Source organism: Berghia stephanieae, chromosome 11 (genome assembly GCF_034508935.2).
Source record: "Berghia stephanieae isolate SIO BIC M18660-M18661 chromosome 11, UCSD_Bste_1.3, whole genome shotgun sequence".
Taxonomy (NCBI): domain Eukaryota; kingdom Metazoa; phylum Mollusca; class Gastropoda; order Nudibranchia; family Aeolidiidae; genus Berghia; species Berghia stephanieae.
Window position 1 is genome coordinate 28,247,481 of NC_088370.1, and position 22,096 is coordinate 28,269,576.

General features: G+C 34.8%; 1 protein-coding gene across 3 annotated transcripts in view; it reads right to left on the reverse strand.

The window, feature by feature from the left end:
• Positions 1-22,096, reverse strand: part of LOC144956447 (kinetochore-associated protein 1-like) — an 81,050-nt gene that overhangs the window by 54,059 nt on the left and 4,895 nt on the right. For all 3 annotated transcript variants that reach the window (XM_078886949.1, XM_078886947.1, XM_078886948.1), the window contains exons 3-14: positions 21,889-22,006; positions 21,174-21,310; positions 20,126-20,189; positions 17,306-17,386; positions 16,782-16,873; positions 13,448-13,523; positions 12,127-12,194; positions 10,758-10,888; positions 4,966-5,101; positions 4,082-4,119; positions 3,192-3,260; positions 774-849 (exon numbers count right to left, since the gene is read on the reverse strand). In XM_078886949.1, coding sequence (XP_078743075.1) covers positions 774-849; positions 3,192-3,260; positions 4,082-4,119; positions 4,966-5,101; positions 10,758-10,888; positions 12,127-12,194; positions 13,448-13,523; positions 16,782-16,873; positions 17,306-17,386; positions 20,126-20,189; positions 21,174-21,310; positions 21,889-22,006 — 1,086 coding nt within the window. The remainder of the gene's footprint in view (positions 1-773; positions 850-3,191; positions 3,261-4,081; positions 4,120-4,965; positions 5,102-10,757; positions 10,889-12,126; positions 12,195-13,447; positions 13,524-16,781; positions 16,874-17,305; positions 17,387-20,125; positions 20,190-21,173; positions 21,311-21,888; positions 22,007-22,096) is intronic.

Here is a 22,096-nt window from a genome sequence, read left to right on the forward strand (position 1 = left end):
TCACTCTGGTTAAACCACGGAGACGGTTTCCTGGAATTTATTATTCTAGTTGTGTTTGGCGCATGCCTGTCGATGACGTTGCGCAGTACCTCGTCTGTTTTCTGTGCTGATGGTATATCCATTCTTCCTAGTTCCTCTGACAGATTGTTTTTGAAGGAACTAATGTCTATTTTTTTGGTATCCCTAGACACTATCTTGACTTTCTTTGCTTTCTCTTTGATGCATTTGAGAGTTGCCAGAATCAGATTGTGGTCTGAAATTTCTTTTTTGATATAATATAATATAATATAAATAATCCATCGAACAAGATGTCTGATGTCAACAGGAATCACCCATGTTGTCCGATGTGAGCAAATTGGGGGTTAATAATCTTGCCCAACGAAAAAAAAAACAACAGTGCCTGAAGCGGGGCTTGAATCTGTGACTTTCCGGATCACAGTGCAATGTCTTAGCCACTCAGCCACTTCACCCCCCATATGGGTAAATAGGTGATGAAAGAAATAAAGAAAGAAGGAAAAAAGAAGAGAACACATAGAAATAAATGTGTAATGGAAACAAAATAAATGATGCACGTGCAGCAAATGTTGTAAATTCTTTCTTTAAAGCCATGCTGACATAAGATAAGATAAGATAAGATAAGGTGAACTTTATTAATCCATAACACAAATGCAGCCAGCTACTGCCTCACAAAAATATTTACATTTGGATAAACCCAGGCCTCTTAATAATCTTAAACTTATCCTCAAGTCAATAGGGTTTGAGGGTAGACTTACATTGAACTGCAGATTGTAAGTCTTGATCAGATGTTGGGCGTCGTCAAACTGTTTTCTGGCAAGAAGCTTTTCGAGTCTAAAGACAAAGACAGGAACAAACAAATCAAAATCATCATTGTAATTCTCACATCAGGTCTTTTAACACTATCATCATATCATTGAGGAAGCATGCAACATTTTTCAGATATTTTTGTACTGCTAGTTAATATCATTCTGATCCCCACAATATTAATAGTCATTACTATTGCCATAGACAATGAAAATTATTACATATGCAATAATCTAAGCCAAACAGTTTACACTACACTAGTTTTAACAATTAAGTTTATAATTTGCTTTATGCTCAGAACTTCTTTTCGTTTAGGTTGACAATAAAATCAAGAATTATAGATTTTAGGATCAGGATGTGAGATGAACTTAACTTTTATCTCATTTATATTTTAATGATTACGAGACAAAAAGTGATAAATACCAGGCCATTATGTACTATTTGTCTTAAAATGGTTGTTGCAAAAATGTAATGTAGCAGTACTGTAAATTTCTCCCTTGCATAGACAGTTCTAAATTTTTAAAAAGAAGTAGTCCCCTTGAGCCAGAAGGTCTACAGAGTCAATAGTTTATCTGTGGCATTTCTAAGCAGACACGGGCAAAGTACTTTCCACTAATGTTTTTTTAATGTTTTAAAGGGTTTAACGGCGCTTGCAACACATTAAGGTCATATCAGCGCCAGTAAAAAGGAAGAAAATGGGATAGTAAAAAGTTCTAGAATTACAATTAAAGCACAAAAGAAAAGGTAAGACAAAGGGGAACTGGTTCAAATAGGGAACAGATGTAGATTCCAAGAGCACACCGTCAAAGTACTTAGTTTGAGATCACCTAAAAGTCTCATCCAGACACAAGCACAGATCCCAAATAAGAGGAATACCTCAAATGTTTACCAATCATATAATATAATATGTAAACTAAACATAATACAATGCATAACAGAGAGAGGTGATTTACAAGGAAAAAAATATCATCTCCCAAAACTATAACTATACATTCGACTGTTTCCCTCCAAGCCAAGGAACTCCGGCAAGGATCAGGACAAAACTAAGTAATCTCATTCCAAGACAATGACAGGTAACAATTGGAAAATGGGTATGGGGGGATAGAAGACACAGCACGTACCTCCCTGCCCACTATGGGAGGTCAGGATCCCCACCCCGTACTTTCCACTAACGGATGGATTTGTTCTAACAGCGATCCAACCACCAAATCACAGTTGGGTGGACAAGGGGTCAGAAAACAATCCCAACTACATCCAGGATTGATATTACATCCTTTGCTTGTAAAGCTCAAGTTCTATCTATTGTGATAACAAAGCCCCATTTATTTAAAAATAATTATTTTTATGTGTTGTATCAATCATGCTTTTATTAATGAATCCAGCTATCCATTAATAACAGCACAATACTGTCTTCCATTGAGCATTTACTTTGAGATGGTCATTCAAAGTGCAAGATAAAATGCTCATCATCATCATTGCCTTTTCCACCCTGGGTCAGGGTATAGGCCACAGACAAACAGTGTCCATCCTTCTCTATCTTGAGCTAACTTTTTTATCTCGTTCGATGTCTAATCACATATCTGTATATCAGCTTCTTTAATTCTTCTCCATGTTCCCCTTCTCCTTGATCTTTCGAAGCTGCTTGTTTGGCAAAGACGTCATCGGATCAGCAGAGTCCTTTCGGCTTTGTCTGTTGTCCTTCATAAATTCTGTCATTGCAGAAACTCTTCGGTCACCCAAGCTAAAAAAAGGATTTGATTTGTCCACCTGTGTTTTTGTAACAATTTGAGTTTTTAGGAAGAGGTGTTAACCCTTCGACAACCCCCAACCTGGAAGACCAGGTGACTCAAAAGGGGGGAGTCACACACCATTACTGGCCTTTTACAATCGCTGACTTGGCGTTGGGCTATTCTTGCACCCTCTCCATTGAGGGACCTCGGACATCACACAGGAGTAGATAAAATGTTAACAAATCACTATAAAAACGAGGATATAATCATGTTTCACATGTCCACTAAGTTACTCCTCATAATGATATGAGTACCTTTATTTTCTTTTAATAATCTCATTTTATTTGTCTGGTTTTTTTTCTGGATTTCAACAACAAGGGATCAATTCCATCAACATAAAAGTCTTCACCCCTTTCCTTCTTTACATAAATAACCTGGTAGATAATCTCAATTTAAAGTGCAACTCTCCGTCAGTTTATCTTTTACCTAAAACTATTCAAATATTTAACATCCTAAATACTTGACCATTTTCCATTAGTTTTGAACATTAGAAGATGAATGTCAGAGTTGATATAAGTGAAGGTAGACATGTACAAAAAAAGAACCCAAAATGGAACCACTCTACCAAGCAAGCCTTACCTTCGGTCAGGGTCTGTTTCAGCATAACACAAAAACTTGATGGAAAAACAGGTCTCATCATCATCCTCACTTTAAAAAAAAAAAAGGAAAAATATATAAAGCATGATTCTGTTGTAGTATCAGAAGTCAGATTTTTAAAATTAAAAAAAAAAGATTCAAATTAAAAAGCAATGAACTTTTATTGACAACAGCAAATAATGAAGTGACTAGATAAGTACCAGAAGACAATAGAGAATTTAAAAACTTAACGACAATGGGGACTCGAACCCACGACCTTACCGGTACGACAACTCTGCCTGGTCAGGGAGACGGTAGCGCTACTGTCAGAGCTATCCACCACTCCTGACAGTAGCACTACCCTCTCCCTGGCCAGGTGGAGTTGTCGTACCAGTTAGCTTGTGGGTTCGAGCCCCTATTACTGCGAGGTTTTTATATTCTCTATTGTCTTCTGGCACTTTTCGACTCACTTCAATCTTTGTTTTTATCAACATAAGTGCCTGCTCCACTTACTTTTCTGAGCTTTTATTGGCAATCTACCTTTCTAACATGAGGTTGTTTATGGGTTTATTTTGTTGGCTTTTTTTTTTTTTTGTTCACTTAAATTGTTGATTAACGTAATTGGTTGTATTTTGTTAATTGGATAATTTAAGATTTGATTTGGCAAACTGCCAAAAATAAACTCTGAACTTGAACTTTATTTGGGGAGTGAGCAATTTTATACTTACATGTGACAGGAATCCAAACTTTTTTTTGAAAAAGCATGACTAAATAATGTCAAAGAAAATAGCATACTTCATGTTATTTATAGTTGTTGTTAATTCAGATTATACAGTCACTTATTTAATATTCATAAATATAAAAATAATGAGGTTATGATAAAGCTCACTTACTCAAAGTCTGTATTACACTGTGCTACAAATACATCATCCTGCAAGTCAAAATAAACATGAAAATTGAAATATTTTTATACTCGGCAATGACTGGGTAACTTAGTATAGTTTCCATGTCAAACACGATTTTGTAAGTAGAGTAGCAGCTAATATCTATAAGATATTTCATTATTTCATGCCACAGACACCAAGATCATTGTGGATACCACAGCTATTGTGGACAAAAAGCAATTTTAAATAAAATATAAAAATAGATTTTTTGGGCAAAAATTCTTTTTTTTTTAAACCTCAGAAATGAGAGACATCCATAATTCGCCGTCATTTTGTTAGTTCGGTTTACAAATATATTATAATTCTTAATAGGTTGTTTTCATGTCTTTTTAAACGTATTGCAAATTATAATGTCTACCTTATCCTAGTCTACTCTAAGAGCAAACTAATATCTGTCTAAATCAATGATGTCACACTATGAAAAGTGAATGGTGTAATATTGATGTATATTTAGAATCCACAACAGCAATGTTTGATTTATGAATTTTTAAAAAGAAAATTCTTACTGTTAAAAATGAAAATAAATTAAACAGATAGTTGGTTTACTCTTGATGGACACAATGCTGCCATACTCCGAAAATACATGCATTAAAAATTTGGGACAGAAAATTCGTCCTTCAAATAGCAATCGATTAAAATCCGAGGTCCCAGGTCTGAGTTTTTGCCAAGATGAGGGATATTTTAATCGATCGATATTTAAAGGATGACTTTTCTTACCAAAACTTTAAATACAAGTTTTTTTCAGGGTAGAGTAGAATGATGTGTGGTGGTCATATATAGAAAAGGGAGAGTAAGAAGCTCATTAGAAGAATTGCAATTCACCAAATATTTACCTGAATGAGAGGAGACTTTGAGAGGAATACGGTGTTGTTACTTTGTACTTTCTGCTCAAATGAACACTTTAATGAAGGGAATTGAAGCATACGGAGACATTCTTCAGATAATACAGCTGCACTCACTGAGCTCAAGCTGAAGATGAATGAAAAAGGTATAGATGCAGTCAATAAACATATTTATCAATATGTTTTTCAGTATGTAAGGAAGGATTTGCTTTAGATTGAAATTTATTTTTTTAGTTAGAGCATTGTAAACTCTGGTATTAAATATAAAATTAATCCACTAAAGCACCATTAGAAGCTGCTGCCTCATGTGGTGGTCTTATCTCCCAAAACTAACAGTCGTGGTGGATTAATTTTATATTTAATTCCAGAGTTTACGATGCTTTAACGATATGAATAATAACGATGGTGTTGATAATGATATATTTATTCTTATTGTTCACATGGCTTTTCTTGGATCTTAATGAAGTGGTTGCCTACTTTAAAAAGAAAAAAATAATTTCCAGGGGGGGGGGGGGGGGGAGGGATATTGGAGACAGTGGCAGAGCTGCCAACTTGGACAAAGTCATTTGGGGGACACATTTCAGTGACACTTCAGTGACAACAGAACGTCGCTTATTTACACTAAAAATATGAAATATTTTACTCACCAGAAACTCTTGTCCTGATATTAACGTCAAATCATGGAGTGTCGTCATGGTGGTCTTTTCACATCATAATTTAATCACATCATGCATAGTCCTAATTTAATTAGTTCCAAATAAAATAATATTACGAGTCCACATTTTATATATATATATATAAATATATATATATATAATATATATATATATATATATATATATAAATATATATATATATATATATATATATATATATATATATATATAACATTAGTATTTACACTATTTACAATTACAACTCCTCCATAGTTATTACTCCTTGTTGAGAGCTCTTGCTGTGGCTGTTTTACATAGCTTCAGCAACTCTGGAGCATTTTTCCTCTCGTGACACACTACATCTTTTTGTTTTATTTTTTGTTTGTTTGTTTGTTTGTTGCTTTAGGTCTCTTCCAACACAATTGAGGTTATATGAGAGACCGCTGAAACAAAAAAACAAGCAATCTAACAAAAATAGTACAAATGTAAATCAAAATCATAACCTAAAGATATAAGCTAAATTATAAATAACCAAGAACAAACAGGCAGAAGATTTACAGAAAAAAAAATATCCCCTGTCAAAAATACAATCACAAACCAAAGAAGCAGGATAGGCTAGTAAAGAGAAGAAGAAACGACATCACTATCGGATCGTACACCCATGCGAACATCATAGGTATATGATTCAAGGGTGATGCTCCCATCCAACCACCCGCTCTTTTTGTTTTAGAATCATTAGGGATTCTAGTGTCTCAACAGACATTGATGACCGAAAGTCTGTCTTGTTCTTCCTCACTGCGCTGAAGATGCGTTCACATGAGGCATTGCTGTGAGGAATGGCAAGAATTGACGTCATGACTTTGGCTAATGTGTTCAATGAAAGATGTCCTGTTATATCCTTCACAGACTCTCCAAGCATCTTCCACTTCAATCCCATTTCATCAGGCAAGTTATCTGGTAATTCACAAGATTGATATTCTACAAATTGCAATTGCAACTCGTCTTTAGTTGCATCCTGTGGTAAAATGGTTGGAAATTTATTTTAAAAATATTCCAACTGTTTCCATGTGGCTGTTTGCCTCACATTGATGTCAGCCACCTCAGCATTCTTTAAATAAATAGCTTCAATTTGTCCATTCTTTAAAAGGTAAGTAATGGCAGTTTGTAAAAATTTCTTTATAGATGAATAGAATTGTTGTACCTTCTCCTTATTCAATTTCTCCAGACTCTTCCTTGTCCCCTCCCCAATAACAAGATCATTATTTGATCTTTTGTTGTACTCTGACTTGTAGTCAACATCTGTAACTCCCTTGTGGGTAAGAGCACATGGTTGTAGCCCCATTGTCATAAGAGTTCTAATGAAGCGCTGTACCAGACGGAGTTGGACATGAACCATTGAAGATTCCGACTGAAGTTGCATATTCACTTTGTCAAATTCAGGAAGGATAAATGAAAGGTAGTGGATATAAGCCTTCAATGTTCTTGACTTCAGGTTGTCCAACACTTTTTTTTTCCTATCCTGTTTATTCTCCTCTGCATCTATCTCTTTTGCCTGCTCTGTAGTGCTGTTGCATTCTTCTTCAAAAAACCTCTCCAGTGCAGGCCATTGCTCCAGAACCCAGAGGCATGTCTTTGACAGTGAAAGCCAACGTGTCGGGGCATGTTTAAAGAGCTCTGATGGCTTCACTCCACATTCTTCCTGGAAATTTTTGAAGTTTTTCACTCTACTGGCACTCTTCTCGATATAATAATAAATGTCAATGAAAAATTGCTCGACATTGACTGGCAACTGTTTGGCTGCCCACTCTGCAGCAAGATGGAGCCTATGACAAATACACCCTGTACTGATGAGATTAGAATTGTACTTCAGAAGTTCACCATAACATCCAGTCTTTTTACCTACCATGACATTAGCATTATCACTGGTGAAAGCCAAACAATTATCCAAGCTGATGTCCTTTGACTTTAATTCCCCTACAATTGCCTCCGCTATTTTTACTCCAGTGTTTGTACCCTCCACTTCAATGATAGACAATAAGGAAGTAACAATATTTCCATCTATGGCCAATTGAACAATGATGGGGTACAATTTGTCATTTCTATCATTGCTTGCATCTGTGGCAATAGAAAATGTTCCTGTTTTCATCGATGCAACCAACATGGATGTCTCCTGATTTGCCATTTCCTTCACAATGTGAGTTGACTTGGTTCTGCCACATGAATATTTTTCTATAATCTCCCTAGCAGACACAGACTTATTTAAAAACATTGCCTTAAATAGTTTTCCCACATGATCAGCAGCTGCTAACGGAATATTGTGCTCCACTAAAAATCCAGTAAACATCACTTCGGCATTCGTCACCGACTCCACACTCTTAGCATGAGCATTGACGAATGAAGACACAGACTTAACACTACTCACTGATTTAGCATTTTTAATATGCTTAGGTCCATTGACATGCCTAGAACAATCGTTCATACCACTATCGACTAAAAAGTCATTGAAGCACACCGTACAGTAAATGTGACCAGGGCTTTTGGACGATTTAATGAGACAAGGAAATTTCTCAGTCATCTCGGGCCGATAAAGAACCACTTGTTTCCTCTGTTTTGCTGGAGGTGTATCCATTTCAAAGCACAGTAAGAAATCGCAAACTATTACAAAGTAGAAAAGTGAATAAAGTGAAAAATCAAACGAATTTAACAGTAGACAAGACCACGTATGAACAGCTCCAACAATCGAATGAAAATGAAAGAAAGAACTAAGAACACATGCGCTCGTAATCAGAATCGGCAATGAAAGATTATTTTAACAATACGATCGACGATTCCCTGAATGACACGAATCCAACAAACAATGTATAGTATTCGATGTGTGTAATGAAAAAATCGATTACGGAATTGTCAAAATATAGATATTAAGTTTTTTGACCGAAGAACGATTGGCTACTGAGCATCTTGACCCTTCAACGATTGGTCGTTCTGGCAGCTCACGTGTCAACAGCCGTCAACGATGAATTGAATCATCGTTTAGGCAGTGGAAGACGGCCATGGAATAGTTGCGTCACATCGCCACGTTGTTGAATAAATTATCCAGGCATGATCGATAGGTAAAAAAGCCAAATTATGTTCTAGTTACATTTGAAACAAACAAAGTATATCACTGATCTCGTCTCTTTGAGATATAAAGAATGATATAAAAATCAAGAAAATCGGCCGATAAATAAAAAAGTTGCTAAAAAAGCTAAAATAAACAAAAGCAATTTTTAAAATCAAATTTATTCGTAAACCAGTTGGTTTTCAACCGATTTTTATGAAACAAAGACCAATGTACTTCTTTTTTCAAGCTGATTTCAGCAATGTGACTTTCAAATTCCTCAGAATTTTATTTTTTACTTTTAAATTTTAGGTTTTAGGCCTACTCAATAAGGTGTTATATTCCTTGCATAACAATAGCGTAATACATCGACGGGGAGAAGCGTCTTTGTTTCGGCCAGCTGGATAGATAGCCTGTGATTGGTCGAAGACTTTGAAACGCTTGATTCACAATTCTACACGAACGGACCCTGGCGGTCTATCAAAGAGGTGTTACAAATTTATTTACCGACTATTTTTCTTGGTGCTAAAATTACAAAGTAATAATTTCGCATCAGAAAAAATAACTCTGAAGTTCCTATCTCTTTATTACAATAAAATTGATATCTCGAATGACAAAATCGACCCACAAATAAGGGAGTTATAAATTATTAATAATATTTTTAAAAGTTTACAATAATTATCTTCAAAGTCATTTTTCATCACCAAAGTCGTAATTTTTTACAGATTTTTACTAAACAAAGTGCAATGTCAATGATTTTCACCCGCAAATAAAATAGGATTTAAATCGCAATTTCTGAAACATATTTTCTTTTCTGTCGGCAAATTTATAAAAATCAAAGCTGAAAACACCTTGCGGCAGTGACAGGGCCTGTCATTTCCTTCACAACGATTGGATTTTACTTACTGAGGCCAGTCTTGGCTACCCCGCCCATGAATATTATGCCGTTGTCGGTTTTTGTCGGGTTGAATCTTAAAGAGTTAAGGCAACTTCCTGTTGTTAGCACGCGTTGATCACCCGACATCTGATTTTAAAACGTTATGCATCCCGGCGAAAAAAAAAAAAAAATGTACTTCTTTTTCGCCTGTGCGACCATTTCCGTGACAAAATGGTATGTTTCCGTGTATCCGTGACTCGTAGTCTATTTCCGTGAATTTCACGGAAGTTCCGTGACAGTTGGCAGCTCTGCAGTGGGGTTTTTTTTATTTTGAGGTATGAGAGGATGAGCGCTCTGCTGCTTAGAAAATCAACTTGAACTTATCAAAGGGCACAGCATAATCTTTGAGATTAAAATAAATAATACAATATCTGCTTTGATTTCCTTAAAATGCTGAATGATTATGCATTTGCCTCATATGGCAATAAGTTTTTCAGTATGTATGGAAGGAATTGGTTTTAGATTGTAAATTTATTTTTTTTAGTTAAAGCATCGTAAACTCTGGTATTAAATATAAAATTAATCCACTAAAGCACCATTAGAAGCTGCTGCCTCATGTGGTGGTCTTATCTCCCAAAACTAACAGTCGTGGTGGATTAATTTTATATTTAATTCCAGAGTTTATGAAATCAAAGCTGATATTGTATTATTTATTTTAATCTCAAAGATTATGCTGTGCCCTTTGATAAGTTCAAGTTGATTTTCTAAGCAGCAAAGCGCTCATCCTCTCACACCTCAAAAAAAAAACCCCACTGTCTCCAATATCCCTCCCCCCCCCCCCCCCCCTGGAAATTATTTTTTTCTTTTTAAAGTAGGCAACCACTTCATTAAGATCCAAGAAAAGCCATGTGAATAATAAGAATAAATATATCATTATCAACACCATCGTTATTATTCATATCGTATTTGTGAAGCTGTGACTTTTAGTACATCAGCTGAGAATAGCAAGGGAGAAAAATGAAAACTGGGAAAGAATATAATATTCAAATATTAATTGAAAGTCCGTTTCAATATAATCCTTACATTTTAGGCAAAATCCCAGCTTTTACGCTATAAAAACTTTGAAGCTATGACTTGTGAAAAGAGAACTTACTTGAAAGCAGTGCTGGCTTGCTCTGAGTGTAAGAGTCGGATGTCTTTGATGGCATGTGCTTCCATGGCATTCCTCAATGCAAATGATTCTACAACAATTAACAATGACAGATCCCACAGGTGAAGTGCATTCTGGAAGTAGAAAGAAAAAAAATTAGTCACCATATTTGATGTTGAAAAATTAGCAATTTGTCCTCAGCAGGATTGAAAATGGTTTTAGTTATGAATATGTGTTTTTAGTAAGATTTCCATTTTAACTAGTTTTTATTGTACTGAAGGGCTTATGCAGCTCAGTTGAGGCTCTAATTCTGTGAATTTTTCATAGAAATAATATTAAGCATGATAAGGGTATGGAATCCCCTCTCCAACAACTTGAGGAATTCTGACAGTTATGAGAAATTCATCTGTCAGAAAACATGTCTGTTACAGGAGGTCATAATTATTGTGATACAGAACCTAAACCTAACACCATCCCACACCACACAAATAGTGCGTCTATCCTCAATATTGAAGGTGCAACTGCTTGGATTGGATTGAATTGAATTGGCAAGTCTCTAATTGACCAAAAAGCATTTTGGGCATTGGCTTTAAGGGGCTCAGCGGTACAGTCTTTGCTTCGTTCCTGAATAGTACCGAGTTCGATCACCCACCACTGCGCTGTGTGGCCTTGAGCAAGACACCTCGCCCTAGCTCAATTTCCAGCACTGCACTGCGGCTGATGCTGGGTAATTTCAGTCTTCCCTTGGAATAGACTCTAGAGACAAATTTCCCTCATGGGATGAATAAAGGGAATTTTTAAAAAGAAATTATTTTTGTTTGTTTGTTTGTTTGTTGCTTTAGGTCTCTTCCAACACAATTGAGGTTATATGAGAGACCGCTGAAACAAAAAAAAACAAGCAATCTAACAAAAATAGTACAAATGTAAATCAAAATCATAACCTAAAGATATCATAAGCTAAATTATAAATAACCAAGAACAAACAGGCAGAAGATTTACAGAAAAAAAAAATATCCCCTGTCAAAAATACAATCACAAACCAAAGAAGCAGGATAGGCTAGTAAAGAGAAGAAGAAACGACATCACTATCGGATCGTACACCCATGCGAACATCATAGGTATAAGATTCAAGGGTGATGCTCCCATCCAACCACCCGCAGAGACAAATTTCCGTCATGGGATGAATAAAGGGAATTTTTTTTTTTTAAATTTATTAATGAAAAGTTTTGAGCCCAAAATGTAACATAGTTTAATCTAAATATAAGACACATACTCTAAAGTAAATAGAAGTACGTCATGTTGACAAATCTAAGTGCAAAGTTTCTTTTTCAAATGGATATAGACTAATACTAATATTGCAGCTTTCACCTACTTCTGTGTCCAAAGTGAAAAACATGTTACTTCCACAGCCCCAGATGTGCGTCATTTTCTTGTCCTCATCTAAAATTGAATATCCAAGTTAAACAGGAAAATAAAATTTTTGAAATCATTTAAGAATTTTTCACAATATATCATAAAGAGTAATAACATCTCAAAAACATTGTTATTTGTCTAATATATTTATGAAAATGCAATCCATATTCTTAATGTAACATTTATATCAAGGTAAGCAAGATGATAAAACTTGAAGCCTAAATGACCAAACTTCAATTGCTTAAAAATCTTTATAAAATGTATATATAATATATTATACATTTTTTTTCAATAGCAATCAAAATAGAGGTTGGGTCTTGTACTCCCCAGTTCATAAGAAAATAAAGTAGTCCATATAGAAGGTGGGAACAAAAAATCATATCTTCGGCAGGAAAATGCGAAAAGCTATCCCAGAATTAAGTCTGATAAAAGATCCTCACAATTATTTGGCATCTTTAATACAGATGAATCTCTGATGCAAATAATGAAATCTGGACACAAAATGTAAACTTCTGATGAATATAAAAGATCGATTTTTGATTACAAACTTCCTATAAACATAAATGTTAATTTTTAATTATAAACTACCTACAAACATAAAAGATTTGATTTTCAATTACAACTCCCTATAAACATAAATGTTGATTTTCAATTATTATAAATTACCTACAAACATAAAAGATTGATATTAAATAAAGCCCTATTATAATAAAAGATAGGTCTTTATCCATAAACTCCCAAAAAATGTAAAAGATTGATATTTTCATTATAAACTCCCCATTAACATTGATTGATTTTTAAACAATGGACCCATATGTAAATAAAAATAACGTTTATATATATATATATATATATATATATATATATATATATATATATATATATATATATATATATATATATAAGGAGAGAGAGGAGAGAGAAGAGAGAGGAGAGAGAGAGAGAGAGGAGAGAGAGAGAGAGAGAGAGAGAGAGAGGAGAGAGAGAGGAGAGAGAGAGAGAGAGAGAGAGGAGAGAGAGAGAGAGAGGAGAGAGAGGAGAGAGAGAGAGAGAGAGAGAGAGAGAGAGAGAGAGAGAGAGAGAGAAGAGAGAGGAGAGGAGAGAGAGAGAGAGAGAGAGAGAGAGAGAAGAGAAGAGAGAGAGAGAGAGAAGAGAGAGAGAGAGAGGAGAGAGAGAGGAGGAGAGAGAGAGAGAGAGAGAGAGAGAGAGAGAGAGAGAGCGAGAGAGAGAGAGAGAGAGAGAGAGAGAATTGTAACAGAACATTTAGGCAAGATACATACACTGGCATGCTGCATCGTGCAAGATCAGCTCCTGGTACTCCAGACAGTAAACACTAATGGTAGAGTCCCCTTGACCCTGAAACAATTAAACCCTGATCTATTAGTTAATACCCTACAACTTCGATATATTTTTTTCTTCTAATTTCTTTTTTATAATCAAAATTTTTGGAAAGAGAAAAAAAGACTTTCTTAAATAAGAATCTTAGGTTAAGTAGTTTAGTGGTATGACACTCGCCTTCAGATCAGAAGATCCCAAGTTCAAGTCCTACTCTGCAAAGTGAATAGTTGAAACCTTGGAAAAGGCTCTTTACTCACATTCTCTCATTGTACTCAGATGTAAAATGAGTATGCAGCCATTAAAATTATTGTCTCTGTTGGAAAAAATTGTAACATTGCCTAACAGATGTCATGTCTTGTCCTAAATGACAAGTGTTGCTGTTGACTTGGGATCCTTTGTAAATCGGGTTGGGCATGTTTAGAGGATATTGCACTCAAATTTTAAGCTTCAATACAAATATAAGTCCTTCAAAATCCATAGGGCTCAGAAGCAAATGTTTATCCTTTATTCTATAGCACTAAACAGAAAATGGCAACTGTTGGCTACACTTTGGATAGCTTGCTTGTCTATCACAAAGTACTTTCCATCAGATCTAACAGAACTAACAGACCCAGCCAGCTACCCCAATCACTGCTGTTAGAAAAAAAATCTCTACTTTACCCAGGATCCCATACAATTTGCGTGTGAAGCAACTGAGCAATTCGGACCCCCAAGGGTAAACAACCTGGATCTGAAAACCATTAGAGCACACCCACCTAACATGTCCGTGTTTTAAAAAAAATATTTTCTCTTTCCAAAAATTTAGAATTTAAAAACAAATAGAAGAAAAAATAAAAGATAAAATCTATACCAACTTAAACTGCAAGATAATCAGCCTTTTCAATAGGATAAAGAAATTCACGAAAAAAAAAGAGTAGAAAAACAACATTTCCAACAATTATCCACCAATAGACTGAAACAAAAATCCAAAATTGGTAGGGAACATTTTTTTTTTTTAATGTGGCTTCATATACGGTGAAACCCGTTTATTTTTGTTTGTTTTTAAGGGTTTTACGGCGCTTGCAACACATTTAGGTTATATCAGCGCCAGTAAAAAGGAAGAAAATGGTATAGTAAAAAGTTCTAGAATTACAATTAAAGCACCCGAGAAAAAGTAAGATAAAGGGGAACTGAGAACAAATAGGGATCAGATGTAGATTCCAAGAGCATACCACCAATGTACTTAGTTTGAAATCACCTACAAGTCTCATCCAGACACAAGCACAAAATCCAACAAAGAGGAACACACTCAAATGCTTACATTATACATTCAAAATAAAAATAATAATACATAACAGAGAGATGATTTACAAGGAAAAAAATATCATCTCCCAAAACATTAACTATGCATTTGACTGTTTCCCTCCCAGCTAGGATCCCGCCAGTGCCAGGACAAAACCAAGTAATCTCATTCCAAGACAAAGACAGAAAGCATGTTGGAAAACAGATATAACAGGATAGAAGACAGTGTGTACCTCCCTGCCCACTATGGGAGGTCAGGATCCCCACCCAGCGGTGAAACCCGCATAAAAAGTCAACACATTTAAAGTTAACCTGTTTTATAAAATAAAAACCTCTTGTTGGTCACAAGTTTTCTGTTCTTTATCTAAGAGTGTTCCATTGATAATGAACAAAGTCAACCCTGCTTAAAGTCAACCAATCTTTCTGGTTTGGTGATGTTGATTTTATCAGGATTCCACTGTAACCTTTTTTGTAAATCTAGCAGTTTCCCGAAGAGCAAAATCTTGATTTGAAAGACAAGAAATTTGGACAACTCTGCCCATCAAATCAAGAAGCTGTGAATGTTTTTTTAAAAGGAAATAAAAACAGAAATGAATTGTTTGTTTTGTTTTTAAGGGTTTGATTTTACGGTGCTTGAATCACATTTAGGTCATTTCAACACCAGTAAAAAGGAAGAGATTGGGATAGTGAAAAGATGGTAGGATTACAATTAAAAGGGCATGAGAAAAAGACAAATGAAAATGGTTTAAATAGGGAACAAGTATCGTAGATTCCAAGAGCACACTAACATACCTGCCTACTTGAAAATTTCAAATTCAGTAAGAAATACAAAATTCATCAGTAATTAATGGTCTAATTTCAGTAATACTAAAGCAAACAAAAATAATGATAGATACACTCTTTTATATATGTAAAATAAACTTACCATGTTATATAGGCCTACTACTTATGCGGGTCAAGCCTCAATCAAAGTCCATTTTCCACAGCATGGCAAAATATTCATAAGAAATCAAGTCCAGTGAATAAGTAAAAACTACATCTGCTACATTATATATATTAACACCATTTACAGTTCTTCAAACAACATTTTTATTGTAGCATGGGGTAAATAATGAAAAAATTTTTTATTATTTTTTAATTTAACGCTGCGACCATTTGTATCAGTAATATTAATATTTCTTCTATTTCCGTAAGTCCATAATTGTCCTTACACTTCCGTAACAATTACGGACTGTCCGTAATAATAGGCAGGTATGCACTAACAGTGTTTGAGGTCAACTAAGTCTCACCCAGACACATGCACAGGATCCCACTAGAGGAATACACTCAAAGTAGAAAACATAATCAACAAAACATAACAGAGAGATGATTTATAAGGGGGAAAAAATCCTCTCCAAAACTAATACTAAACACTTGACTGTTTCCCTCTTAGCTAAGGACTCGGACAAGTTTTGATTGTTTGTGTTTAAGGGTCTTAAGGCGCTTGCAACACATTAAGGTCACTTCAGCACCAGTAAAAAGGAAGAAAATGGGATAGTGAAAAAATTCTAGAAATACAAGTAAAGGTCTCCAGGAAAAAGTAAGACAATGGGGACTGGTTCAAATAGGGAGCAGAACTAGATTCCAAGAGCACTCTATTAGTGTACTTAGTTTAAAATAACGTAAAAGTCCCATTCAGACACCAGCACAGGATCCCACTAAGAGGAATACACTCAAATTCTTACTGAATATATCTGAAACAGTAAACATAACTAATCATTCATAACAGTGAGATGATTTACAAGGAAAAAAAAAAATCATCTTCCAAGGACTCTGGCAAGGGCCAGGACAAAACCAAGCAATCCCATTCCAAGACAAAGACAGAAAGCAACTTGAAAACAGAGGACAGAGAGAAGACACAGCAAGTGACCTCCTGCGCACCATAATCGGTCAAAGGACCCCACCCTGAGAAACGAATTAGAGTAGTACTGAAATGATATATAATGCCATACTCACCAATAATACAAAATAGTCCCCGCTAATAACGACATCCATAGTATCCCTTGGCACAGACACAGATTTTATTAATGCATTCCGTACGTTGATATCTGACAGTGACAGAGGAATCTTATCAGCTATTTAACAGCTAAGTAATAATTAAAAATAATGCAGTGGTTTCTGACAAAACGCTGAAACATGGTGATACAATAAAAATGAACTGAAATAAAATGACAATGGGCAAAAAGATATAATAGTCCAAAGGTAGGCTACTCAAGCCAAATGATAATTTATTAGCATTAAAACCACTGTTATTATTTCAATGTTAATTATAATTCAATGACGTGATTTTCATAGAAATATATCTTTTTTATCAACAACAATAATGAAAGACAATATTATCATAATTTTAAAAATAAAATTATAGTCAGTGAAAGACGACAGATCACAGTTTGGAATTTAAAAGCCAGATGCCAGTGGGATGTAAAAACTGCCGATGAATGTATAGATATCTGGAAACTTCTGCGGGATAAATTGAATACCTCCATCCAGAAGTTCAACATTGGAAACAACTATCACTGAACCTGTCGAGGTCAAGGCCACAACCTGTCCCACGTGATTATCTGGAGAAAGAAAAAGGTTTATGATTTGGTTTAATTTCTAACGATGAAAATATGTGACCAATAGTCCCAAAGCAGTTTTATGTCAGGATGGAATGGGTAATGGTAATTGGAATTCATAGCCACAAATGTGTGACTATGTGGTCTTGTGGTATGACACTCGCTTTTGGATCGGAAGGTCCTGCGTTCGAGCCTTGTTTTTGTTTTTAAGAGTTTTATGGCGCTTGCAACACATTTAGGTTATATCAGCGCCAGTAAAAAGAAATAAAATGTGATAGTAAAAAGTTCTAGAATTACAATTAAAACACCCAAGAAAAAGTAAGACATAGGGGAACTGGGAAAAATAGGGATCAGATGTAGATTCCAAGAGCACCCCACCAATGTACTTAGTTTGAGATCACCTAAAAGTCTCATCCAGACACAAGCACAGGTCCCAACTAAGAGGAATACACTCAAATGTTTACAAATCATATAATATAATATGTAAACTAAACATAACACAATGCATAACAGATTTACAAGGAAAAAAATATCATCTCCTAAAATATAACTATACATTTGACTGTTTCCTTCCCAGCAAAGGAACTCTGGCCAGGGTCAGGACAAAACTAAGTAATCTCATTCAAAGACAATGATAGGAAACAATTGGAAAACGGGTAAGGGGGGATAGAAGACACAGCATGTACCTCCCTGCCCACTATGGGAGGGGTTCGAGCCTCGCTCAGCGCATAGTTGAGTCCTTGGAAAAGACTACTCACATTCTCTCACCGTACTCAGGTGTAAAATGAGTACCTGGTCATCAACAGCGTTGTCTCTGTTGAAAAATTGTAATATCGCCTAACAGCGCTATGTCTCGTTCTACATGTTGATCAGGGACCCTTCGTAAAGCACATTTGAGCACATTTAGTTGATATTGCGCTTGATAAAAGCTCAATTTTTTTTTTTTACATATATGACACTGATTTCTATTTGTTATAGTAGAATAAACACAATTTTTTACATTGCAAACAAAATAATGTCTATTTATTTCAATTCTACATCCATTTTATAGGATCCTTTTTCGGTTTCATTCATTAGTTGTGGCTTAAGTTTTACTGCCAGAATGCCCTTCCTGAGCAAACACTCCCCCATTTATCCAGACTTGTGACCAACCTCAAAAGGTGCTGGATTGCACCCCATAAAGAATGATATGAAAGAATTGGGCCTGGAGGAAGACGATGCTATGAATCGAAATGCATGGAGATGTGGCATTCATTATGGCCACCCTGCAAAATGCGGGATAAGCTGAAAGAAGAAGAAGAATCCATTTTATAGGATCCAATCCTTCTTGCATAAAACAGTTTATGGAGACAGTAGATCACAAATTTCTGCTTGAAGTTTCAAAAATGGAAAAAGAAATTTTTAAAAACAGTAAAATATACAAAGTGAAACAAAATGAATGTCAACTTCAAATTTTTTTTTTGTTTGTTGCTTTAGGTCTCTTCCAACACAATTGAGGTTATATGAGAGACCGCTGAAACAAAAAAAAACAAGCAATCTAACAAAAATAGTACAAATGTAAATCAAAATCATAACCTAAAGATATCATAAGCTAAATTATAAATAACCAAGAACAAACAGGCAGAAGATTTACAGAAAAAAAATATCCCCTGTCAAAAATACAATCACAAACCAAAGAAGCAGGATAGGCTAGTAAAGAGAAGAAGAAACGACATCACTATCGGATCGTACACCCATGCAAACATCATAGGTATATGATTCAAGGGTGATGCTCCCATCCAACCACCCGCAACTTCAAATTTAATCAAAGACAAAATGAGTAGAAGTTTTGGGTTTCTTTACTGAACAGGCGTCATATCTCGTCCTACATGTTAAATGTTGCTGTTGACTAGGGACCCCTTGTAGAGTGCTTTGACTTTGAGCACATTTAGTGAATACTGCGTTATATAAATGCTCACGTGGTCAACAATGTTCATATTTCTTGAACGATAATGTAAGTGAGGTGATAGGGAAGATTGTTACTATAAATGTTACTATAATTACTACCTCAGACTGGTATTATGTTGGGATAAACCAGATGATGAAAAGATAAGAGACCATGCCAACCCTAACTGGTTTAAACATTTTTACCAGAGAATTAAACCATTTTAAAAACCCTATAAATAATAAATTAACAGGGAGGTGAAAGAAAAGCAGAATCATATAACAACCTTCCTAACCGAAGCTCAAAATCATTAAACATGCCATCAGTATTTCTTCTTCTTCTTATCCTACAGTAGTTGTGGTGACCCCAGAAGATCAGTCCAGAATTAGCAATCTTATGAATGAAAAGGAGTTTATGCAAAAACATGAACTGAGACGCTAATCTGTCATTAAGAACATTATTGTCACCAACAATGTAAAGTAATTTTGACTTCTGCATCAAATGGCAGGTTATTCCATAATCTGACAAAAAAAAAAAAATAATTGTCCTTCAGAGCCATAAGGCCCACGGAGCCAGAGTTTATCCCAGTTTCGAAAGCGTTGAACGCACAATAGCAATTGCTTGCTATCCTCTGGATAGGATGCTAGTCTATTGCAAAGTCCTTTCCACTTTCCAACAGTCACAGCTACCCAATCACTGCTGGGACAGGGTGAATTTTAGATGTGTTAAAGATTCCCATGCTGCGTTGTATTCTCTAAAAAAAAATTAAACTGATAAAATTAAACGAATCTATTAGTTGAAAATTAACAAGTGCTCACCCGTCAAGCGAAAATAGACACGTCTAAAGGCACAATCCAGATTTGAATCACATTGCACAACCTTCTGTTTGAGTATAAAATTAAGATCAATGAAAATCAATACACAACTATCTGAAGAGATTTTTAGGTTAATTAATATCTTAAACAAAAATAAAAAGATGGAAAACTGAAAGGGAAAAGTAGAGCAAAGTCAACATTTACAGATTAAGTAATAGGGTTCAACAGTCGTGACATCACTTCCCTCGTAATGACGCATAGTAACTGGTTCTAAACTATCAGAACAATGGCGGATGCCATTATCTCAATCACCGCCCTTATGAAATACTTCTCAGATGAGCATATAAGTGTATCCAGAGGAGAAAAACATTATAAATCTGATCATGTTTTGTCTTTTATAGATTCTGATCATATGACATGTGAAAAAGTTCTAGCAAGCTTGAAGAATAAAAAGTACCAATTTTCTTTGTTTAGAACCAAGCTGTTGGTTGCTGGGTGGACGTGACAACAGACTATTGAATCCTATTATCTACACGTCAAGAAACAAGAAATGCCAAATTTCAGTTGCTCATATGAAGAAAGTCTAACAAAAACAAAAATCATTTTGCAATCTGTTTTGCAGTTTATGATCACAACAATTTTTTTTTTTTAATGATAAAACTCATTTGCAATAAAATGCAATAGAAAACAGAAGAGTCATCTACAGAAAAAAAAGAAAGCATGTCCCAAGAATGGAAACTCAAATTTCCTGTTTTCCAAGAAATCTGGTCCCGATGTTGTGTCCTTGGGTAAAGCACTTACCATACTATACCCTGCCTGACTCAGGTATGAATGAGTACTCCCTTTATCTTTCTTTCCATGTCAATTATTCCTTGTGAGGAAAATTCGTTGAGTTAGAAAGTTAATTGTAGTGACTACAATTTTCATCTCCTCAAAATCATAAATTCTTAAATTTTCAAGTAGGCAGGTCTGAATGGATATTCAAGTCTTAACAAATGTTAAATGCATACGAGATACAAAATATTGTATTCTAGTTTTCAATGTTTATTACCTGCGAAGATTTAATGACAAATTTAGTGTTGCCGCTGTCCGCATCTGTCTTCACCACACCAATAGTCAGAGCCCCACCTGACATCCCCATCACCATGTAACCACCTTCCAGGATGGCCAAATCATCCACTTTGTGTTCTGATATTTTTATAGTATCAATTGTATTATAATTATTATTATTATTATTATTATTATTATTAGTCATGGTGGTGATTATTTAATGGTTAAATGATAAGTATAATATTAATAATAAAAAGAAAAAAAAAATGATGATGATGATGATAATGATGATGATGATGATGATATAATAATAATAATAATAATAATAATAATAATAATAATAATATAATAATAATAAATAAATAAATAAATAAATAAATAAATAAATAAATAAATAAAGTATTGAGTAAAATACTTCAAATTTGTGTCAAGACAATTTCAAGGTGCTTTATTTTATAATATGTCAAAATCAATGACGAGGTGGCATTTCAGGTGAATATTGTCTTTGGAGTCTTATTTATTTTCTTTTTATTTTGACAAAGGGGATACGTGAAACGTTCACATCATTTGTTTGTGTAAATTAAAATGAAGCTTCTATTCTAGTTTTCATTGTTTATTATTTCTTAGTGCTTCAAGCATTAATACTTGTAGTTAACATATATTTTTTTTCAGGAGGCTTTGATTAGTCAACAGACTATAAATTACTCAATTATTACTTGTCTGCATATGAAGTAGTTCCTGGTCTTTGCTAAGATGTACGACCACTTGATCAACTGCCATAGCACAGGAGCCTTCAGTGGCAGACGCTGAAATGATCTTGGGACAGTATGTTTGCTGGGAACAAGGGGGGGGGGGGGGTGATGGTAATTAATTAAAAAACAGAATTAAATAATTTTAACAATCTTTTAAATACAAATATGAAGA